This window comes from Lathamus discolor, chromosome Z (assembly GCF_037157495.1).
Source record: "Lathamus discolor isolate bLatDis1 chromosome Z, bLatDis1.hap1, whole genome shotgun sequence".
Taxonomy (NCBI): Eukaryota; Metazoa; Chordata; class Aves; order Psittaciformes; family Psittacidae; genus Lathamus; species Lathamus discolor.
In genome coordinates, this window is record NC_088909.1 from 19,266,780 (window position 1) to 19,285,759 (window position 18,980).

An 18,980-nucleotide genomic window follows, 5' to 3' on the forward strand; every position below is an offset into this window, starting at 1 on the left:
TGGTAGTTCTAGTAAGACCTATACTTCTGCAGGTGTATCACCCACAACATCACTGTAGTAGTATCTTACATTATTAAAGTTTCAGTGGTACTAAACTCACTGTTTCATACTATTCAGCTTATTTTTCTTATTTTTGGTATTTTGTAGGTTGAAAATTCCCATGATGCATGTGGTTAGTTGGTTGGGTTTTTTTCTGTGTACAGTTTTCATGTTTTATTTACCCAGAATCTTGGCTGTGATTACTAGCAACATACATGCTACTTATGGTGTTCTTTTAGCTCAACTTACAGTCATGCTATCTTAGATTCCCGTAAATTTTGCCGTGCGAGACTTAGCAACAAAGTTATGAAATCTCTTTGCATAGTACTTAGCAAGGGAGGCCAACAGATAGTTTTTAACACAGAAAGGTACTTGGTAGTATCACTGATCATTAGGCTGTTGTGCTATACATCAGCTAAAGCCATGGTACTCTCCTTTCTTAGTGTTGCATAGTGTCTTGGGTAGCAGAGTTGCAAAACCGGTGCTACGTTCTCAGATCCACATTGCTTAGGAAGATAATCAGAACAGAGAAGGGTTTAGGAAATGCTCAGAAGCCCTGGGAGCGCCTAATCCTTTGAAATAACTGCCAGTGAATGGGGAGATAATACACAGAAAATGAGTTCGAACAGGCAACTTTCTCCTTGAAATGGAGACTAACCCTTTTCCGTCTTAACAAAAATGTTACACTAGTTACACTGCTGATTAAAAACAAAGCCCTATGACAGAAAGAACATTTCTCATTCTTCTTGGCTTTTTAAAAATTTCCACTTCCAGATACTATGTCTTACATGAATCACTTAGAACTCCCAACTGCTCTATTAAGCTTAGTCTTCACTAAATTCGAATCTGTGGTTGCAGGTGCCTTTGTTCCACGAGTCCCTGTGCAGCCTGTGTTGCTCCGATACCCCAACAGGCTGGTAAGCAGAACATTCTTCTGTCACTCAGTAATAATACAGAAGTCAAAATCCTGACTTAAACAGTACCTATGATAAATGTTTTGCACTGTCATTGAACAATCTGTTGTTCTGAGCTTAAGCATTGGAGACCTCCTGGAAGCAGCTCTTCACCAGGTGACACCATGGTGTAATTGCTATTCTGATTGTGGAAAAGTTACTTCTAATCTTCTTAGCTATAGTTAGAGGGAGCACAGGAAAGTATTGCAGCGGAAGTTAGAAACTTCCTGCAAAGCCACAGAGCTTGTACTTTGAAGTCTAAGCAGCCCACAACTTCCCTACTAGTCATCTTTTTTTTTTTTTTTTAATCTCAGAATATTCTTACTGCAAAGGGAGTTTCTAAACAAAAGCGAAGTGGAGCGATGCAGAGCACCCCACCTGCATGCCCCTCAGGAGGGCAGCTTTGAGAACAGTTCTTTTCATGCATTTTCCCCTTATTTTGTGAGCAAATGTTTACCCTTTCTGCCAAGCATAAGGGCTACAGAGGTAGCTTGCCTGGCAGGTGTAATGCTGGCACAGGAGTCTAGCAACTTGACTTTTTTGTTTTAATCATCTGGTCAGCCAACAAATCAAGGAAAGAACAGACTTTTTATTCCTAATGGTTTTTAAGATGAAAAACAAGTGATCGCTATTGTTGTTGTTATTTACAAAGATTCCTTTGTAGAAGCCTTCTATAGATCAATTTCAAAACTGAAGTGAACCACTAAAGGTATTGCATTTCACTGATAGACCTAAGGATCTGCCGTATACATTGTAAAAATTATGTATCATCAGTAATAAACATAGAATAAGTAAAAAAAGAAAAAGCACAATGATTACCTACACAGAAACGTCACTAAAAACTAAATCAAACACGCCTAGGAGGGTGCCTTTCTAAAAGGACTGGTAAAGTCCTCTGAAAAAGTCTTACTAGTCTAATTCTGTAGTTTGGATCAGAATGAATGATTTAAAATATCTTTTATTCCCAGTTGTTGGTATTATCAAAATTCTGCCGTGCTTATTTCCTGATTTTTAAGTCAAGGAATTCTAGTTACTTTTACACCTTTCTTTATTTTCGCTGCAACACTGTAAAACTGCCAAGCTGTTTTTATTGAACTTGTGCCTGTTTTATATTCTAACTTTACCTCTCTAACTTTCATCTGGTTATGTCACTCATTTATGTGTTTCATTTTTTTCCTAGGATACTGTGACCTGGACATGGCAGGGCTATTCACTGTAAGTTTCTTAATCCTAATGAAAATTATATTTAGAATTTTCCCCCTCCCCGTTTCTAAACAGTCTGCTAAACAGATTCAGCTAAGCCAAGACATGTGTTCTTCTAGATCTGTTTTTATGAGGGGAAATACTTGGGGATAATGCCGTCATGCAGTAGATTTCATATCTGAATGGCTAGAAAAAGGGTTTGCAAATGGGGAAGAATTATTTCCCACTACCGTTTAACTTAATTTTCTCCTATGTTTTGCATGTTACACTAGAGCAAAAGAAAGATTTAAAATTATTTTTCCTTTTGGGAGGAAACAATGTAATCATTAAAATCCATGGATTTTTACAATTTCCCGTGTGATATACAATAAGAAATAGCAATGCTGTTTTGTCGCCTCTGTTTGAGGGGGACAAACACCATCTTGTTTGAAGACATATGAGAGCAAACGGAGAAGATAGGCTAAACAGTGTTCATTTCGCCTGCTTTCCCCATGTAGGATTCTTCTTTAGATTTTTATTTTTTGCCTGACTCAACAAAAGCAGTTGTTTTGAGATCCCAGTGAAGAGGCTATATATATAATATCTGACAATGAAATAATGAAAAATATTTCCATAAACCAGTTAGGCAATGGATCTGTGTTTATTTCTTAACACAGGTGGCCTTCTACTATGCTAAAATATTTCATTAAAGCATTAAAAATCCCTTACAGCTGCACTGAAAATATGTCTGGAAAATACTTTTCACTTTATAAACATTCATTAAAAGGTGCATTTGCAGAATCCATATACCACATATTCCTGTGGTATATGTAATTTATTTACTACATGACTGATTTACTAAGTGACTTAAATTTTTAAGGCAACTAATATTGAAACATGTCTGAAGTGGTGGAGTAAATCACAAGCGCCTTTTAAGCTATCATTAGTTACTCCTAGCATCTGCACACTTAGAGAATGGGCATTCAGAAAGCTGACCTAGATGAAAATGTCCACCTTAGTTCCCCATGATTTTTTTGCTATTATTATTACTACTGTTACAGTTATCAACATCCTGAGAGTAATGAACATTGAAAATTAAGTGGCATACTGCAGATTTCCCGTATGAGGGATTTATGCTGGAAGATTGAAAAGGGCTTATGAAAGTTGATGAAGAAAATTAAATCAGAGGTATTCCTGTGGCAGGGAGGACATGGCCCATGCACTGAAAACTGGGAAATGCTTTAAGGCTAGTGGCTGGATGAAGAAGGCTCAAAACCTATAAGAAGACAAAAGGAATGGCTTGACAAAATTGTGTCAAGAAAAGGGATGGATGGGGTAGAATCTAGAGATTCTTAATAAAAATAGCAGGAACTGGGAGAAGAACACCCCCTGCATAAACCTGCAGAGCACAAACTCATGCACTTTGTAAAGCTTCCTGGATACTGTAGTCAGGATGGGACAGCGCCAGTCTCCTTCTCAGAAACCACCTACCCCAGTTTCTGCTTTCACAGTGAAAAGAACAAGTCAGAAGTGGAAGTCATTATACTTGCCCTCTTTCGCAATTTCTTTCTCACCCTACATCTTGATACTAAAATGTGTGGCTTGTAAAAGCACTAAAGGTCCTGAACATACTGACACTTCATTAACACATCTGTGTAAACACTACCAGAACTTGCAAAATGGCTAGCAAATACTAACAAATCCTTGCTTCACTGCTGCAAATGGAGGTCCCATTTCCAGATGGGAGAATAAAAGATTAAGTAAAGCTACTTTGGAATCAAAGCCCTTAGAGCTGTAAAATCCAGTGTGTATTCACCTCTTTAAAAATAAAGCAACATACATGCATTTATTTGGCTGGCCAAAGAACTATATTGTTAGTGTGCATGAGAACAGACAGAAGATTGTCTGCCCAACGAGCAAGCAGCAGGTATATGCAGAAGCCCTGTAGAAAAATATCAAAAGCTACATTTCAGTGAACTTCGCTACATGGTACTTCAAAAGCACCCAATATTGGCTGTGGTTTTGTCTATGCTTTAAAAAGTTTTGTGTACTGATGTTCAAATACTTTGGTTTTAAAAAAGTAAAATGTGTTTTTCTTCCTTTTTCTTTTTGCCTGCAGAAAAGAGCTGTGTGTAATGACGCTATGTCAGCTCTTCACAAAAGTAGAAGTTGAGGTAAGAGTTAGAAATGTTTTTGTACTAAGATTCAGCAACCATGAAATTTGTGTTTTAATATAAATGCATTATTTACATTATTAATCCCTTTTAGTGAGAGACAAATGTCTTAGAAACTAGAACAGAATCACAATAATATATTTAGATTTCTTGTCCATATCTGTGTATTACTTAATCTGATGAGTTCCTAAAGGAAATCTGTCATAAACGCCTTTATTCTTAAGGCATTGTAAAATCACTGCTAATTATCACCACATGCATTTTACAGATGTTAAAAGTAAGAAGGGGCGGATTTGCCTGGGAAAGAGAGGAATCAAACTACTTTTAGAAGTGGACATTTCTGTTGCTGTCCCATACTGTGAGCAAGTAGCCTCTCCACCCCCATCAGTCTTTCACTGCCTCTACCTGCAGTGCATGATCAGTGAGGTACTCCTCTAGTCCATGTGTGTGCATGTCTATCCATATTCTAACAAACTGGGGGTACTGAAGGTTAAACAGTGAACCTGACAGCGAGGTTTAGGGCTGCAAAAGATACAGCCTTTGACAAAATCTGTAGGAAGAGAGACTAGCTCAAAACCTGATCAGAGAAGTAATTTTGCTACTGGAAGAGCCATGTAGAACTTTCCTTACAAGGATGCAACTTGCCAGGGTAAGTATACTACTAGTCTTCACCAGACAGGCAGCTGGTGGGGTGTGGGATCATCTGTGCCACCTCAGGAGGCCAAGAAACCAAATTCTTCATCCCCAGATGTGGTTTCTGGGGAACTGGTTTTATGAATAATTGTAGGTGGTTTTTTGAAGGATATAGTGATGTTGTTTAACCTGCCAGAAATTCAGGTTGCTGTCTGAGCAAGACCTCAGCCTCAAGATGTAATGACCGCTTTCAAGACCATGACCCATGTTTGCATAGATAAAGTTCTCAGAGTAATAACTTCATCTCACCCAATGATGACAGAGTTTTCTGTGTCCCTACAGTGTGCCCATGATTCCTCAATTTAAGAGTTATGTGGCTTCTGAGGGAAGTTGTAATAAGCAGGGACATACGTCAGACGTTGAACAGATTTGGCAACTCCTTATAGGAGGAATGAAATCTCAGACCTCCATGTGAGTAGCTGGATCCCTGCTGTCCTTACAGGGGGGACAGCTTTTAGCTATAAACAAAAATTTCGCTATTTGACAGATAACCGATTCCATAAACGTACTGGATTTAATCATAAAGAGGCAGCATTCCTTAAAAACAAACATTAAAAAGCTGTTCAGGACAGACTTTGCTTACATGGGACAGTTACCACTGTATTAGTGTGTAGCCAGCAACTGCAATATAACTGAAGAAACATATTAATACATAATGAGCAACTGTGTCTTCCAGTGAACTATGAGTAGCGCCTTATACTTATCCTAGAATTGCTGTACTGAAGGCAAGATTGCAGGGTGGGGAGTAGCAGAGCTCAGATGGATGATAACCGTAACTGTGAGAAGGCATGGTAAACAGAACTGCAAGCACACACTGTGGACTCAAGTAGAAAGAACTCCCTCCACATACACTGCTTTGCAAACAAACAGAAGCAGCTTCGTGCCATGTAGGATAATAATAATCTGTAGTACATTTGTAGTCTAAGACTACTTAAATGTCTACATGTTAACAATGAATAAATACTCAACAGTAATCTTGTTGCTGTTTAGATATCTATGTGTTTTCTAGGTTTGGGAGAAGAGAAGGTTGTTTTCTTGAGGGTTTCGACTCTTTCCTTAGAGTTCCAAAACTTTACAGTGTTACACCTACTTTGAGGTCAGAACTGAGACTTCTTAACATTTTTACCATGGAGGAAAAACCTGAAGGAAACTTAGCAGTCACTTGCTGACAGGTACAATTAACATGTACGAGGTGGGAATGCAGTGTGTATTTGAAAACATTTAAAATCTTACATGCGCTCTTCCAGTATATAGCATCACTTATAAAGGACCTTTAAAAAGGAGTGTACAGTATTTCAATCCCACATTCTTACTATTGTAGCATTTAATTTTATAACTAAGAATGCATTTGTTATACCTTCCTCCTTTGGAGGTTTGATTTTTCATATTAAAGCAGCTTCTACCAGCCTTTAAGAGGTAGTTTTGGACTAAATCTCACTTGCGTGGCGTGGGCAGAAGAGCCAGAGTGGTTTCTAGGGCGGTTGAGACCTCTAGTGTCCAGTTCCTTCATTGCATGGCTAATTTTTTTTCTCCTGTTTTTCCCCCGTTCCAAAGACTAAGAGGAAATTGTTAATGTTGCTAATAAAGTCGTGAGTATTTAATTGTATAACTCATCCCTTTCAGTTTCTGCCTGTTCATGTTCCTACTGAGGAAGAAAAGAATGATCCCATCCTTTTTGCCAACAGAGTCCGACAAACCATGGCAACGTATGTAATCAGTCCTGAATAAAATCTGTCAGAATTTTTATTTTATATCCAGCAATTCCACATATATCCTAGCCATGAAGTACAATCTGTTCAAGTCCCAGGTACCATTTATGGGAATTACTCTAGATTTCCACAGAGAAGTCAAATTCCTATACTAAAACACTGGTTATTTTTGCATAGGGCATGAAGAAGATTATCTCACATTGAAACATGTCCAATTCATGGAAATCTGGAATAAACTTCTCCCTTATTTTCCTGGCAAGAGTAAATGGGTGGTTTGTTCTGCAAGGTTACTGTAAATCATGACACTGCCATAATTAGTTTCATAGTATGGTTTGACAAAATGGTATATATTCCTTTATCCCGCTTGCAGCAGTGCAAGAATGAATTATCATTTGTTTTGTATGTTAGCATTAAAACCAAACTGAGACAGAGAAGGGAAACAGTCAACTAAAGGTCATTTTAATATAAGAAATTAATCTTTCTTTTCTTTTAATTCTGTTTCAGTGCTTTGAATGTCCCAGTCACTGATCACACTTTTGAAGATTGCCGACTGATGATTTCAGCAGGACAGCTGACTTTACCTATGGAAGCTGGGCTGGTGGAGTTCACCAAAATCAGCAAGAAACTCCAGTAAGGGAAGTTTATCTGTTGGTAACATAATTACTGCACTGCTGCGGGTGTAGATGGACACCTACAAAAGCATTCATTACCTGACACCTGACTTGGCCACATGTAATATAGTGTATTTATGTATACAATTTACATACATAAACTACATGGAAGTCAGAGATGAGAAAAATCCCAGTAAGAACCAATCTCAATTTTTGCGGGCAGTGTCACAAGAGGAAAAATGCATTTTTCTTATCTTTTATGGATTTATCTCACCAAAAGGTGAGGAAGGTAGAGCAGTACCTATTTTAGGTGCTTGATGGTTATCTTGGTGCCCAATTTAAATAGGTCTAATGGAGATGCACAGGCAGTGTATGGTAGGAAGTAAAAAAAAAAACTTCTTTCCAGACTGAGATATCAGCCAGGAGTTAAGGTTCTTAGTTGTACTGTGCAGTTGTGTTTCGCTAGTGGTGTCAACTTCTTTTGTCTGGACAGAGTAGAATTTGAGGACCAAGCTACGTAATCATACACTAACACCATCAAATAAGCTGGCATGGTTGTGGTCAAACATGTGTGCAGTGAATCTCTACCCAAGCATAGAACTGCCAGCTTTTAATATTAATAACTGGGGGAGCAGTCCTTAATTGCTGATTTCATGTTAAATGTCAGCTTGGAAGCACACAGAATGCTGTATTTGGCTATTTTTCATTGTTGAACACTGTAATAACTCCTACTGAAATTCCATCTGTCCAAGGTCTGCTGTATAGAAATAATCTCCTCTCCCTCATGTTTGCATAGCCTACAATGGAATCGTGTCAGAGAGCAGTTGGATACCTTTGCTGCTATTGCAAGTGCTTCCAAAGGGGGAAGAATTGGAATTGAGGAGTTTGCAAAGTACTTGAAGCTGCCTATTTCAGATGTCCTCAGAGAATTGTTTCTACTTTTCGACAGGGTGAGTAGTTGGTGAACTCACATGTTGACAATGTTTTGTTAAAAATCATGTCCCAGAAGGATGTTTAATTCATTGTGTCCAACTTAGTAAATGCTTCTTGTTTAGCAATTCCTGTAGGCAAGATAGGTGACTCTTGCAGTTTCCATCTTGAGTTTCGATGGAGGAAGGATTATCAGTTTGTAGCTTATGAGATGACAGCCATCTCTTGGACCAAGTTGCCACACTACCGTCAGATGGTAATCTTCATACTGGTAATGGCTGAATACTTCTTTTTTCCTCCCCCAGATTTTGACCTTATGTATACTCTGACAGCCTAATTAACTGATGTAGTTGTAAATAGAAATACATAGATAGAACTACTGATGTAGTTGTAAATAGAAATAAGGCAGACTGAAGCTGACTAGAGTGTGTGTTCCTGCATATGTGTTCGTGAAGGGTGCTATTAGACATTGTAAGTTCTCTTCTTGCCAATCTCCAGCCATAAAGGAGGCTACATGTTAATTTGATCATTTAGGCTTTCCCCCATAGTGGTGATCTCTCATTTTATACTTCTCCCTGAAGATGAGACAAATTGTTCTGTGGATGTGCCACTCTGACTAAACCAGAAGCATCAGTGACTAGAGCACAGCACAGAATTCATCTTGCTTCTAGGCACGCATTATGTGCTACAGTGCAAGCAGCAAGTTGTCCTACAAGTGCTGATGAACTCGAGTTCATTTCTTGTCGTAGGAGCTCTCCCAGCTCCGTGTCACTCCTTGTGATCAAGTTAGCTTCCGCAGCATACCTGTCCCTGGTAGGTCATTCCCGTGTATATGCCAATAAGAACTGTTTTGGGACTTTTCCAGACAAAAAGGTTCTACAAGCTCTAAAATAGAGGAGAGCCAAATGCATTTCCTTCATTGCTGAATGCATTTGAAGTTCTAGAAGAGCTAGGTATTCATCCTTTCTTCATTCTTGCCTCCACATCTTGGACCATTGGCTCCTGTGAACGTGTAGTCCAAGTCCTGAAGCACAGTACATAAAATACAGACATGATGTGGCACCCAAAATAATTAAGGGCAAGCAAGACTCCTTTAACTTTCCCTATGTGGCACAACAGTGACAGTAACTAGAATTAGCAATGTAATGCTCAATTCATTAAAAAATTGAAGGTGTGAAAGACAGCCAGAACCGACAAGACTAGTAGTTTTTGCTGCATTCTTTTTATGGTCAGTTTTATTGATGAACGGTCACATTAACGTGGCAGGGCTCTTTTCAAATTGCTTCAGTTATGAACACAGGTATTTTGAGGCTTCTGCTCTGTGGTTTTAAGCCTCATTGGGCTTTTTTCCACAAAGATTTTTCAAATCATATCAAGTTAATTATGCACAGAAGAAAAGAAACAGAGGCGTGTCAACAACTGACAGAAACTACAGAGACCTTAGAGAACTTTGGCACAGCTGTTGACATGCACAGACACGGTGAAGTTTAAGTATGCAGATAAACTGTGGTTTGCCTACGCCTACATCTCAGACACAATACAGCTTCGGAGCATTACAGAAGCACTGGGTCTCTCAGTAACTCCAAAAAGTCTTCACGATGTTCCTTGCTAAAGCTTTGCTGAGCGGAGGAAGTGGTAGTGGTCATGGAGGGAGCCTTGCACGTGGCCTTGGAGGTCTCCTGACAGGAGGTGGTCATGGAAGGAATCTTGGAGGACTTGTTGGAGGTCTTGTCAATCTTATAAGTGAAGCAGCAGCTCAGTATAATCCGGAGCCACCTCCATCTCCACACAGTCATTTTACGAATGTGGAAGCTTACGAGAGTGAGGAGATCAGACACTTTCGTCGCCTTTTTGTCCAGCTTGCTGGAGATGATATGGAAGTGTGTGCCACAGAGCTAAGGGACATCCTGAACAAAGTCGTTTCCAGACATCAAGACTTGAAAACAGATGGCTTCAGCTTGGACACATGCCGTAGCATGGTAGCTGTCATGGACAATGATACAAATGGCAAACTGGGCTTTGAAGAGTTTAAGTATCTGTGGAACAACATCAAGAAATGGCAGTGTGTTTACAAGCAGTATGATACTGATCAATCAGGCACTGTTGGCAAAGCTCAGCTGCCAGGTGCCTTGAAGGCTGCAGGGTTCCACCTGAACGAGCAGCTTTGCCAGGTGATCATACGCAGGTATGCTGACGAGCATGGCAGCATGGACTTCAATAACTTCATTAGCTGTTTGGTACGACTGGACAGCATGTTCCGGACCTTCAAGTCCCTGGACCGAGATGGAGAAGGACGGATTAAAGTGACCATTGAAGACTGGCTAGAGCTGACCATGTATTCGTGAAGGTGTACCAGAGAGGAAAAGCTTCATCTGGAAGATACATACAGAAGACTACAATCCTCTACTATAGAACTGTAGTCTTTTCCTTGTTCTAAGGCAGATGTAGCTTGTGGCAGATAGCTCAAAGTGTTGTGTTTCCTCTTCTGTGTGCATTAATCTGCTTTTCTGAAGGGTTTGGGTTAGTTGTCAGTTGAACAGCTGCATGTCTCAGAAAACTATCTCTAGATTCTGAAGTGTGGGAATATATGGAAGGATCAAAGCTTAGTTATTCATGTGAAGTGGCTTGTATGTGAGTATAACTATTACATAAAAGCTCGTAAGTTTGGTGTTGATGTTACTGTTCCAACTCTTCGGCATTTGCTAAGCCAGAATAAAGCTCTGTTTGCCTAAAGGTAATCACCAGTAAAGAGAGTTGCTCAGTTATTTCCAACAAGGGGAAAAACATGAGAATTGCAATAGCTATGATGAATTTACATAATCATATTTAATTTCCTCCCTGCTTCTGCTTTTTCATGCTTGTCTGCTGCAGCAAAACCTGAGTGGTATTGTCAGTTCTACCTTCAGGCCAAGACAGAACTGAAGACTTACAGAAGGCTACTTCTACAACCTTTTTCTCCTTTCTACAATTCTATTAACTAGCCTTTTCTCTTTTTCCTTTAAGTCTTATTATAGTTATAATGAAAACAATTTAAAATACTATATTTATATTTAGAGGAGTTTGCTGTAATAATGCAGTCACATAGCAGAGAGCCAGCCAAAATCAGCCTCTGGCTGAATTAAATTTTATCAGGGTGCAGCATCCCACTCAACCTAGTTATGTAGTTCTATCAACTTTTGAGTAGAAGAAAACAGAATAACTTGAACTGTCGAAGGTACATTTCTTTGCATTAAGGATTACATGGTTGATGAAGGCAGCCTTTTAACAAGGCAATTTCGCAGCAGGGCTTTGCAGCTTTACAAGAAAATGGTTTAGGGTGTGTGCTAGCTGACTGGAATGTGCAAGGATGAGTTGAGTAGCACCACAGGCAGTCTGTAGTTGTCAGAATCCACACACCCCTGCCCCTCCCCAGGGAAACATCAGTGACTAATGGAGAAATCCCACACAATACCTGCAGGGCATCTGAATGCTGACAAATCTGTTGTGGTTTGGGTTTGTTTCTAAATTTCCGTAGCTTTGATTTCTACATTTTGCAGTTACACTTGGCAAATACTATTTTCCAAACTGATGAAATCTCCCTGGTATACATGCAGAAGCCTTTTGCTTGCAACTTAAGAAAAACTAACTTACAACTTTTGCTCAGACTTTTTTCCTCCTGCAGTTTGTTTAATACCAAGCTGGGCGACAGAGTAAAAATACTTGTATTGGCCCAAATTTAGCACTTGAATGGAAGTAATATGAGCTTATTAGTTCTTGAGATGAAAGAGGTCAGTCCCTTCCTAATGGCATTCACCCTTCTCCCAGTTATTCAGTGGAAAAAACAGTTGTCCACAGTAATATTTGGGCTCTGAGTAAGAGAAAAGTGAGCACAAACGAAAGTGTGATACCTCCATGTGAGTGCCATCCTACCAGGTTTGTTTCAGAGGTACTCTTTCTGACTCGTTAGAACTTGCAACAGGCAGTGGAAATTTTGGAGTTACAGCAATAGGCTATTGCATAATGAGCCTGGATATGAGCACAAGAGATGCGCCTGCAGTTCCTCCCCAGGTGGCTCAGTTGTGGGTTTTCTGTACTAGCCATTTAAGTTACTCAGGGTTTACTTAGCTAAATAGCACACAGACATGCACATTTGATTTTTCCTATTGCCTTACATAGTGAGAAAAAAGATCTGTGGCAGTAGTACTTTAAACTTTATTGACTGCATTTGTCTTTGCAACCCTTTCACAATTCCAAGACTGCTTATGACAATGTAAACTTTCTTGTTTCCCAAAATGTAAGATTTACCATATTGTGTAAAAAACAAAACCCTAGTTACCATAGCATGCCATATTGAAAATAGTAGCAGAAAACTAGTTTCTGTAAAGAAAACAGGGCTTGTTGAGTTTACACTCTTTCAGTTATTTTATGAAACATAAATACAAGTATCTAAATATTGTTGTTCTGCTTTGCTATTTAGAGAATTGGAGCTCAGCTCATGTGTTGCTTCCTTAAAATATTTAAATATTTGCACAGGCTGCAAACACAGCTAGATAACTGTAGAAAGATTACTGCAAGTCCTTGTTTGCAGTGATGCTACACAAACACTGAAGGTTTCCCTGCATTTTCAGTTTAACTCCCATCTCTTTTTCCAGAGAATAACCCTATCGTTTCTCATTAGCCAACTTGCTAGAGCATTTGGAAGCTGGCCAAGTTGATTCTAGGGCTCAGTAGAGCTAGTCACAACATGATCTTGCAGGTATAGTAGCTTGATTTCCTACTCAAATGGCTGGAGTTCTGCGTATCAGTTTGCACTCAGTTTTGATTACTCATTTTTAGCATTTTAATGAAAGTAATATGACCCTTATTAGCTCTTTTTATTTTTCCTTGTGCAGCTGCAGCTGTGTTAACTTAACTTCAGCAGTTGTTCTTAATGGGACTATTTTAGTTAAAGCTTACTTCCCAATTCTTTTCCTGTGATACATATTTTTAACTTTAAAAATAAATTAAAAAGATCGTAATTGCATCAAACAATCCTTTGCTAAGAATACAGTTCACAAAACTGTCCAAAACTAATATTGCATGGAACAATCATTATCAACACTCTTGTCTCAGTTGCTTTAAGAGTTTAGCTTTATAACAATAGTTTTTAAAGTTTGATCTGTTATCTCTATTAGGAGAACTGTGAAGTAGCCATAATATTTAAAGTCAAACTCTGCAGCACAATGAGAGCACAACATTTGTAAATCCAACAGCATTTATGAGAGAACATTGTCCTTTTCTAGTGATTAAAAACTATCAAAAGTTATTGTTTAGACGTACATAGAAATAACTTAGAGACTATTCATATCTTTGCTAAAAAGTTTCCCTAAAATGTACAGGTTTTTTGAAGTAGAAGGTTTTCAAAGGTTGTGTGTCTTCAAATGAGATGCAACAGTTGTCTGTGCAGAAGAGTCCTGAGTTGGATTAGAAGGCTAAATAAAAGTGTATCTTAGCAGTTTTGTATCCTGCCAGACATATAGCTTAATAAAGAAAATAAGTACTGAGCATATTATTACACATATTTTGTTAATCAAGAACTACCTTAAAACCTGAATTCAGTAACAGAAATCCCATTTCATGGAACCCAAGATTATCAGAATGCTCCACAGAGCAGCATTTCTCCACAGCCAAGCTCCATATTCCACTATTCAACAGCAGAAGACCAGGAACAAAAAAGTTAAGGTTGGTATGTTCCATTGGGCATAAGAAGATGGTAGAAGAGCCAGGAATAGAATCTAGATCTGGCTGTTCACTATGGATTTACCCAGGAGACCGCCCTTCTCTCGAGTGGCTGAAAAAGTTTTGTGCTGTTCTCAGACTTAGAGTCTACTTTGTAAATCTTTTTCTTCTTGAAATGTGCAACAGATTATCCACAAAGGGAGCTCTGCTTCAGCCTTTTTTTTGCTTTTAAAATGGTTTTGATGCATGCCCTTTTTGTGAATGTTCCAAACTAAGAGCTGCTAGTCATCTCTGCTGTGCTTTCATTAACTGTGTCCCATCACCTAACACTTAGATATAGCTCTTTCCCGGACACTTTATGTTTTCCTAAAGAAACTCAGTGTGGTCGGAGGAACACTACTGACTAAAGCATATATTTCAGCAGGCCTCTGCCTTTTTCCGTATCCACAAGTATAACGCAGCTTACATAGAAAAACTGGTCACAAATCCCGTATCAAGGCAAACTTAAGATGTTTTGTTGATGTAGCTTTGTAGTGAAATGTTTTTTCAGATCTAAACTGAACTTACCAGAGAGACTATTACAGCGAATTTGTTGCATTTCTGGCTCAAAAGGTAGGATAGTGTCTTTGCTTCAAAATAGCTTGTAGGGCAACACATTTGCTTCAAAGAATAGTCCATGTAGAGGTACTGCATCATCAGGCTGTACTTTTACTAGCATATATTTTATTACTGAAGGTTCTTAGGTAGAATTAATACAAGGCAACAGCCTCACTGTTGGCGTGTTCTAGGATGTTTCATTGGACTGTGAGCACGTGCCAGTGCTGCAACAAGTGTTGCAGTTACCCTAAACCCATGTATTCCAGTTCTTACTGAAGGCTTCTTGGAGGTCATATACTAAAGAAAAAATGTGTAAATTGGTTTAGATCTCTTTTGGGTGTTTACAAGAGAAATTGAGACCAAATTTCTAGCTATTGAAAATACTGTAACATCGCTACTTCAGCCTTTGTATTACATATATTTAGCAATCTGTTAGTATTTTTTTTCTGGGAAGAGCCAATACATCTAGTGCTGTAAACTGTTTTAATGCAAGTTGTATAGCTGATTTATACAACAGCTGTTAAAGTGATCTGCAGTATTAACTGAAACTACTTCCATGGGTGTGTTTGCATACAGAACGGAGATGGCACCATTGACTTCAGAGAATATGTAATTGGTTTGTCCATTCTCTGTAACCCAGCCAACACAGAAGAGACTATTCGGATGGCATTTAAGGTAAGTTCAATTTAGCGTAAGTCTACAAACCTGACAAATCAAGACTGACTATAAATCTGTTAGCTTTCTAATCACAAGTTTATAGCTTCAATCTGTTATGCAAATGTGAGTAATACTGTTAAACCAATTGACATTTAGAGTGTGAAGGGGAAGAAGGGAATTGCCAGCATCATGGAAAAGGGTTTCAAAAGCCATGTGAAGGCACTAATGAATATGTAACTTGGCAGGCTAACTCCAAAAATGATTCAGCAGCACTTGCAGTTCTTTTGCCTGAGTTTTTTTCTGCTGTGATTCTTCAGTGTCACAAGTAGACAATAGATGGAGCAATATCCTCTTGTCGGTCAAGTGCTCAATAGAGTCACTGGTGTTAACAAAGAGGAGGGGGTTGGAAAAGCCAAGAAAAGCTATCGAGGACTGGCACATCCAAAAAAATTGGACTGCATCTAAGGTCTACTGGCTTGAACTGTGGTGTGGTGATAGTACAGCAGTTAGGGAGCACTAAGCTCATTTCGAATCTCAGGTACAAGCAGGCAATATGTGATCAGGGATGCCCAGGCTGTTGAGTCCCCTGAACAGGAAAATGCTCAAGTGGCTTTTTTTTTTTTTCGTAGATCTTTGATACAGATTCAGTTGCTTTACCCAGAAATCTGTTCTTATGACCTATATTGAACAATATGGGAGATATGGATCACGTTCATCTTGAGTACTTTTTAGTACTGATGGGTACTTGGGAAGTACTGGAATTTTTATGGCAATCCATTATATCCACTGGCTGCTTTACAGATAAGCTCTATAGCTGTTCCAAGTGATTTGTGCTTTTTTTTAGGGATGTTTTATCACCACAGATTCACATGAAGAAGCAAGCCTAGCACTATTGTTGCTGTTTCATTATTTTGTTTTCCAGACTATACTGCAGTATCTTACCATTTGTGCTGATTATAAAATCAGTAATCTGTTTGAATTGCCAGTTTCAGTAGGAAATGACTGGTTCAGCTGGTAAAACCCTGTTTAAGTCTGAAGTGGAACTATGAGGTTCCTTTTGCTACTTGTTTTCTTGGGAAAGTTTGGAAAAGTTTGCCTGTAGCAAGTATTTAAGCATTAGAGCCATTCATCCCTTGTGTTTCTCAAGGGGCTGATTCACAGCAGATGCTCACTGTCAGTGTGCTGGAAAGCATGGGATGATCGAGGTACATCTACTGCCTGCACTTCCAGTCACCAAAATTCCTTGTTAATGACGATAATTCCTTAGTGGGTGACCGATCATGTATACTAAAATTAAGGCATTTTATGTGAGGGCATAAACTATGAGAAGTTTAATCTGATGGTAGATGTGCCAGAACTTAATGAAAATGAAGACTAAAATCTAAGTTGTTCCAGTATATGGTAGCTGATTCCAGTAGACCCTTAGCACAGCTCATAGTAAAAATAAACCTTTGTTAATGTTTTGTCTTTATCAGTTTTGTATGAGTTTACTACTGAACTAAGGCTGTGAGGTCAGTTTGTTGTTGCAGAATGTTGTAATCCCAGCTATAGTATGTACATTGCTCTGCTGAGTGTCTGCTAAGTGTCTCTCTTTTCCAGAGAAAATACATAAAATGTTTTATAAGAGAAAGTGCCTGAGACAACCAGTCCTTCTGAATCCTAGGCATTGTTTGCAGATCACCTTTTGAATGCTAGAAACCTAATACATGTTACTAATATGCACAGAAGGTTCATAGGCAAGCTCATGCTGAAGTATTGCTACATGTTGTGTTTTCCAGCTCTTTGACCAGGACGAGGATGGCACTATAAAGGAAGATGAGTTTGCTTGTATCATTCGGGCAGCTCTGGGGCTGCCAGACCTTGATGTATCTATGCTCTTTAAAGAAATAGATGCAGATAAAACGGGGAAGCTGTCTTATGGTAGGTTACATCCTTTTGTAACAAAGAGCACTCTGGTTATTATACTGACAGTGAGAATTTCTTACCTTTTTTCTCCCTGAAGTTATGTGATGGTTCTCATACTCTTTCTGGGGAAAACAGCTGAAGCACAGACCTAGGTACTTTGTGTGGTATGCTTGATATGCTTCAGAGCAAAGTAACTGGAGATCAGCTTCAGTAAAAGGAGCAGGCACTGAAATTTCCTTTGATTCTGTTGCTGCACTATAGTATCTGTGTTTTCTGTATTTTTCAGATGAGTTCAAGCACTTTGCACTCAAGCATCCAGAATATGCCAAGTTGTTTACTACATACCTAGAGCTACAGAGATACCAGTTAGATATGTTGGAGGAGTATGACATTGAGTCACCTGCAGTCAAGCACAGTCCAGTTAGAAAGAGTACAGTCTCAATATCAGAATCAGCAACTGCAAGAAATAAGGTCTGTCCCGAAGGCAATGAAGAGGATAACTCTACTACCTCTGACAAAAAGGATGACTGAGAAGAGTTGAAAAATTCAGCTGTTGAGTTCTACAGGGTTATTTCTCCTAGCTATTCATAAGCACAACTGATATAAAATAGAGAGGGAAGGTACAGTTTAAAAAACTATATATCTGTATTCTTTTTTTTTTTCCACTTTCGTATCAGAAGTTACTCCTGTTTGAGTATAAGGGAGAAACCACTGTAACTATTCTGTCCTTGATGTCAGGATGACAAATACTGGGAATGTTGTTCACTGTCTTCCAAGTTCATGCTTCCACAAAAGTAGCAGATGTGCTAGCAGGGGTAAGAGGCTCCAGCACTGCAGTGGCCTCTGAGGATGGAAACTGAGGATCCACTTGTGTATAAACAAGTGGAATCTTTGGTGCTGCTCAATTTCTCTACATCCCCAACTTGTCTTAAGGGGGGGAAATGATGCCAGAGTGGTTCAATTTGCAATATCACTTAGCCCTTGTCAAGGCCCTGAGAGACAGGAAGAAATTACAAGAAGCTGAGCTGAAGCTGATGTTTTCTTTTAGCTGTCCTTAGATTTCCCTTAACTGCTCTGTAACTATAAAGCCTAGGCTTCTGAGCAAGACATGCTAATTCACTGATGTTAACAGAAACAGATTTAGGCTTAAAGGCTAGTTAAAAATGCAAATGGCTGTGCTTCTAACAACAAAAAACCTAATGGGAATTCCAAGATAGCAGGTCACAGTCTACAGGAAAATGCAGGCAATGAGACCCAAGAATTAATCCACTATTTAAAAATAAATAGAACGTCATTTGCAGTAGCAATTGTTCAGGATCACATTAGGAGGAACATTTCAAACTTCAGCATATTTTTTATTCTACTAATTATCAACAGAGGAATGTGACCTTGCTCTGCAAAACTTAAAAGGCAAATATGCTGTCAAGCCATAGTTGTAGTAGTTAGTATCTATTCTAAAGCTGTCTCCTGGAAGCCATGTTTTTATTACTGTGCATTCCTCAATGTGTTCCTAGAGTTTAACTAAAAAACACACTCTGTTTTGTTAATGATTTGAGTAGGTTATGCCTCACTCCCCTTTAGTGCACTGGAAGTTGGGCCTTTACCTTTTTCCATCCTTTATCTGAGTGCACTTTATACAGTATTTAAATATATATATGTATTTATGCAAATATTTCTAATTAAAAACTTAATAGGGGTGGAGTAACAGTATATTTTCAAATGAAAACTAAGATGAGCAAAGCCTAGAATGTTTAGTACCAAAGATAACCAGTGTCAGCAGGTTTTCATATGTGAACTGGTAACCTCTGCGTGTAAGTTACTGCTTGCGTTGTC

General features: G+C 38.8%; 2 protein-coding genes across 2 annotated transcripts in view; both read left to right on the top strand.

The window, feature by feature from the left end:
- LPCAT2 (lysophosphatidylcholine acyltransferase 2) overlaps positions 1-18,423 on the top strand; it is a 30,354-nt gene extending 11,931 nt beyond the window's left edge. Inside the window, exons 6-14 of the mRNA XM_065662747.1 lie at positions 898-956; positions 2,173-2,207; positions 4,294-4,348; positions 6,665-6,747; positions 7,255-7,380; positions 8,158-8,311; positions 15,162-15,260; positions 17,021-17,162; positions 17,434-18,423. Coding sequence (XP_065518819.1) covers positions 898-956; positions 2,173-2,207; positions 4,294-4,348; positions 6,665-6,747; positions 7,255-7,380; positions 8,158-8,311; positions 15,162-15,260; positions 17,021-17,162; positions 17,434-17,678 — 998 coding nt within the window. The 3' untranslated portion in view covers positions 17,679-18,423. The remainder of the gene's footprint in view (positions 1-897; positions 957-2,172; positions 2,208-4,293; positions 4,349-6,664; positions 6,748-7,254; positions 7,381-8,157; positions 8,312-15,161; positions 15,261-17,020; positions 17,163-17,433) is intronic.
- Positions 9,194-10,994, top strand: CAPNS2 (calpain small subunit 2). The gene has a single exon (XM_065662748.1). It carries the CDS (start codon positions 9,890-9,892, stop codon positions 10,634-10,636), a length of 747 nt encoding a protein of 248 aa, XP_065518820.1. The 5' UTR covers positions 9,194-9,889; the 3' UTR covers positions 10,637-10,994.
- Positions 18,424-18,980: the final 557 nt, after the last annotated feature.

Excerpts from the sequence above, each read along its gene's own strand:
- CAPNS2 (XM_065662748.1), top strand. The coding sequence starts at position 9,890 with ATGTTCCTTGCTAAAGCTTTGCTGAGCGGAGGAAGTGGTAGTGGTCAT.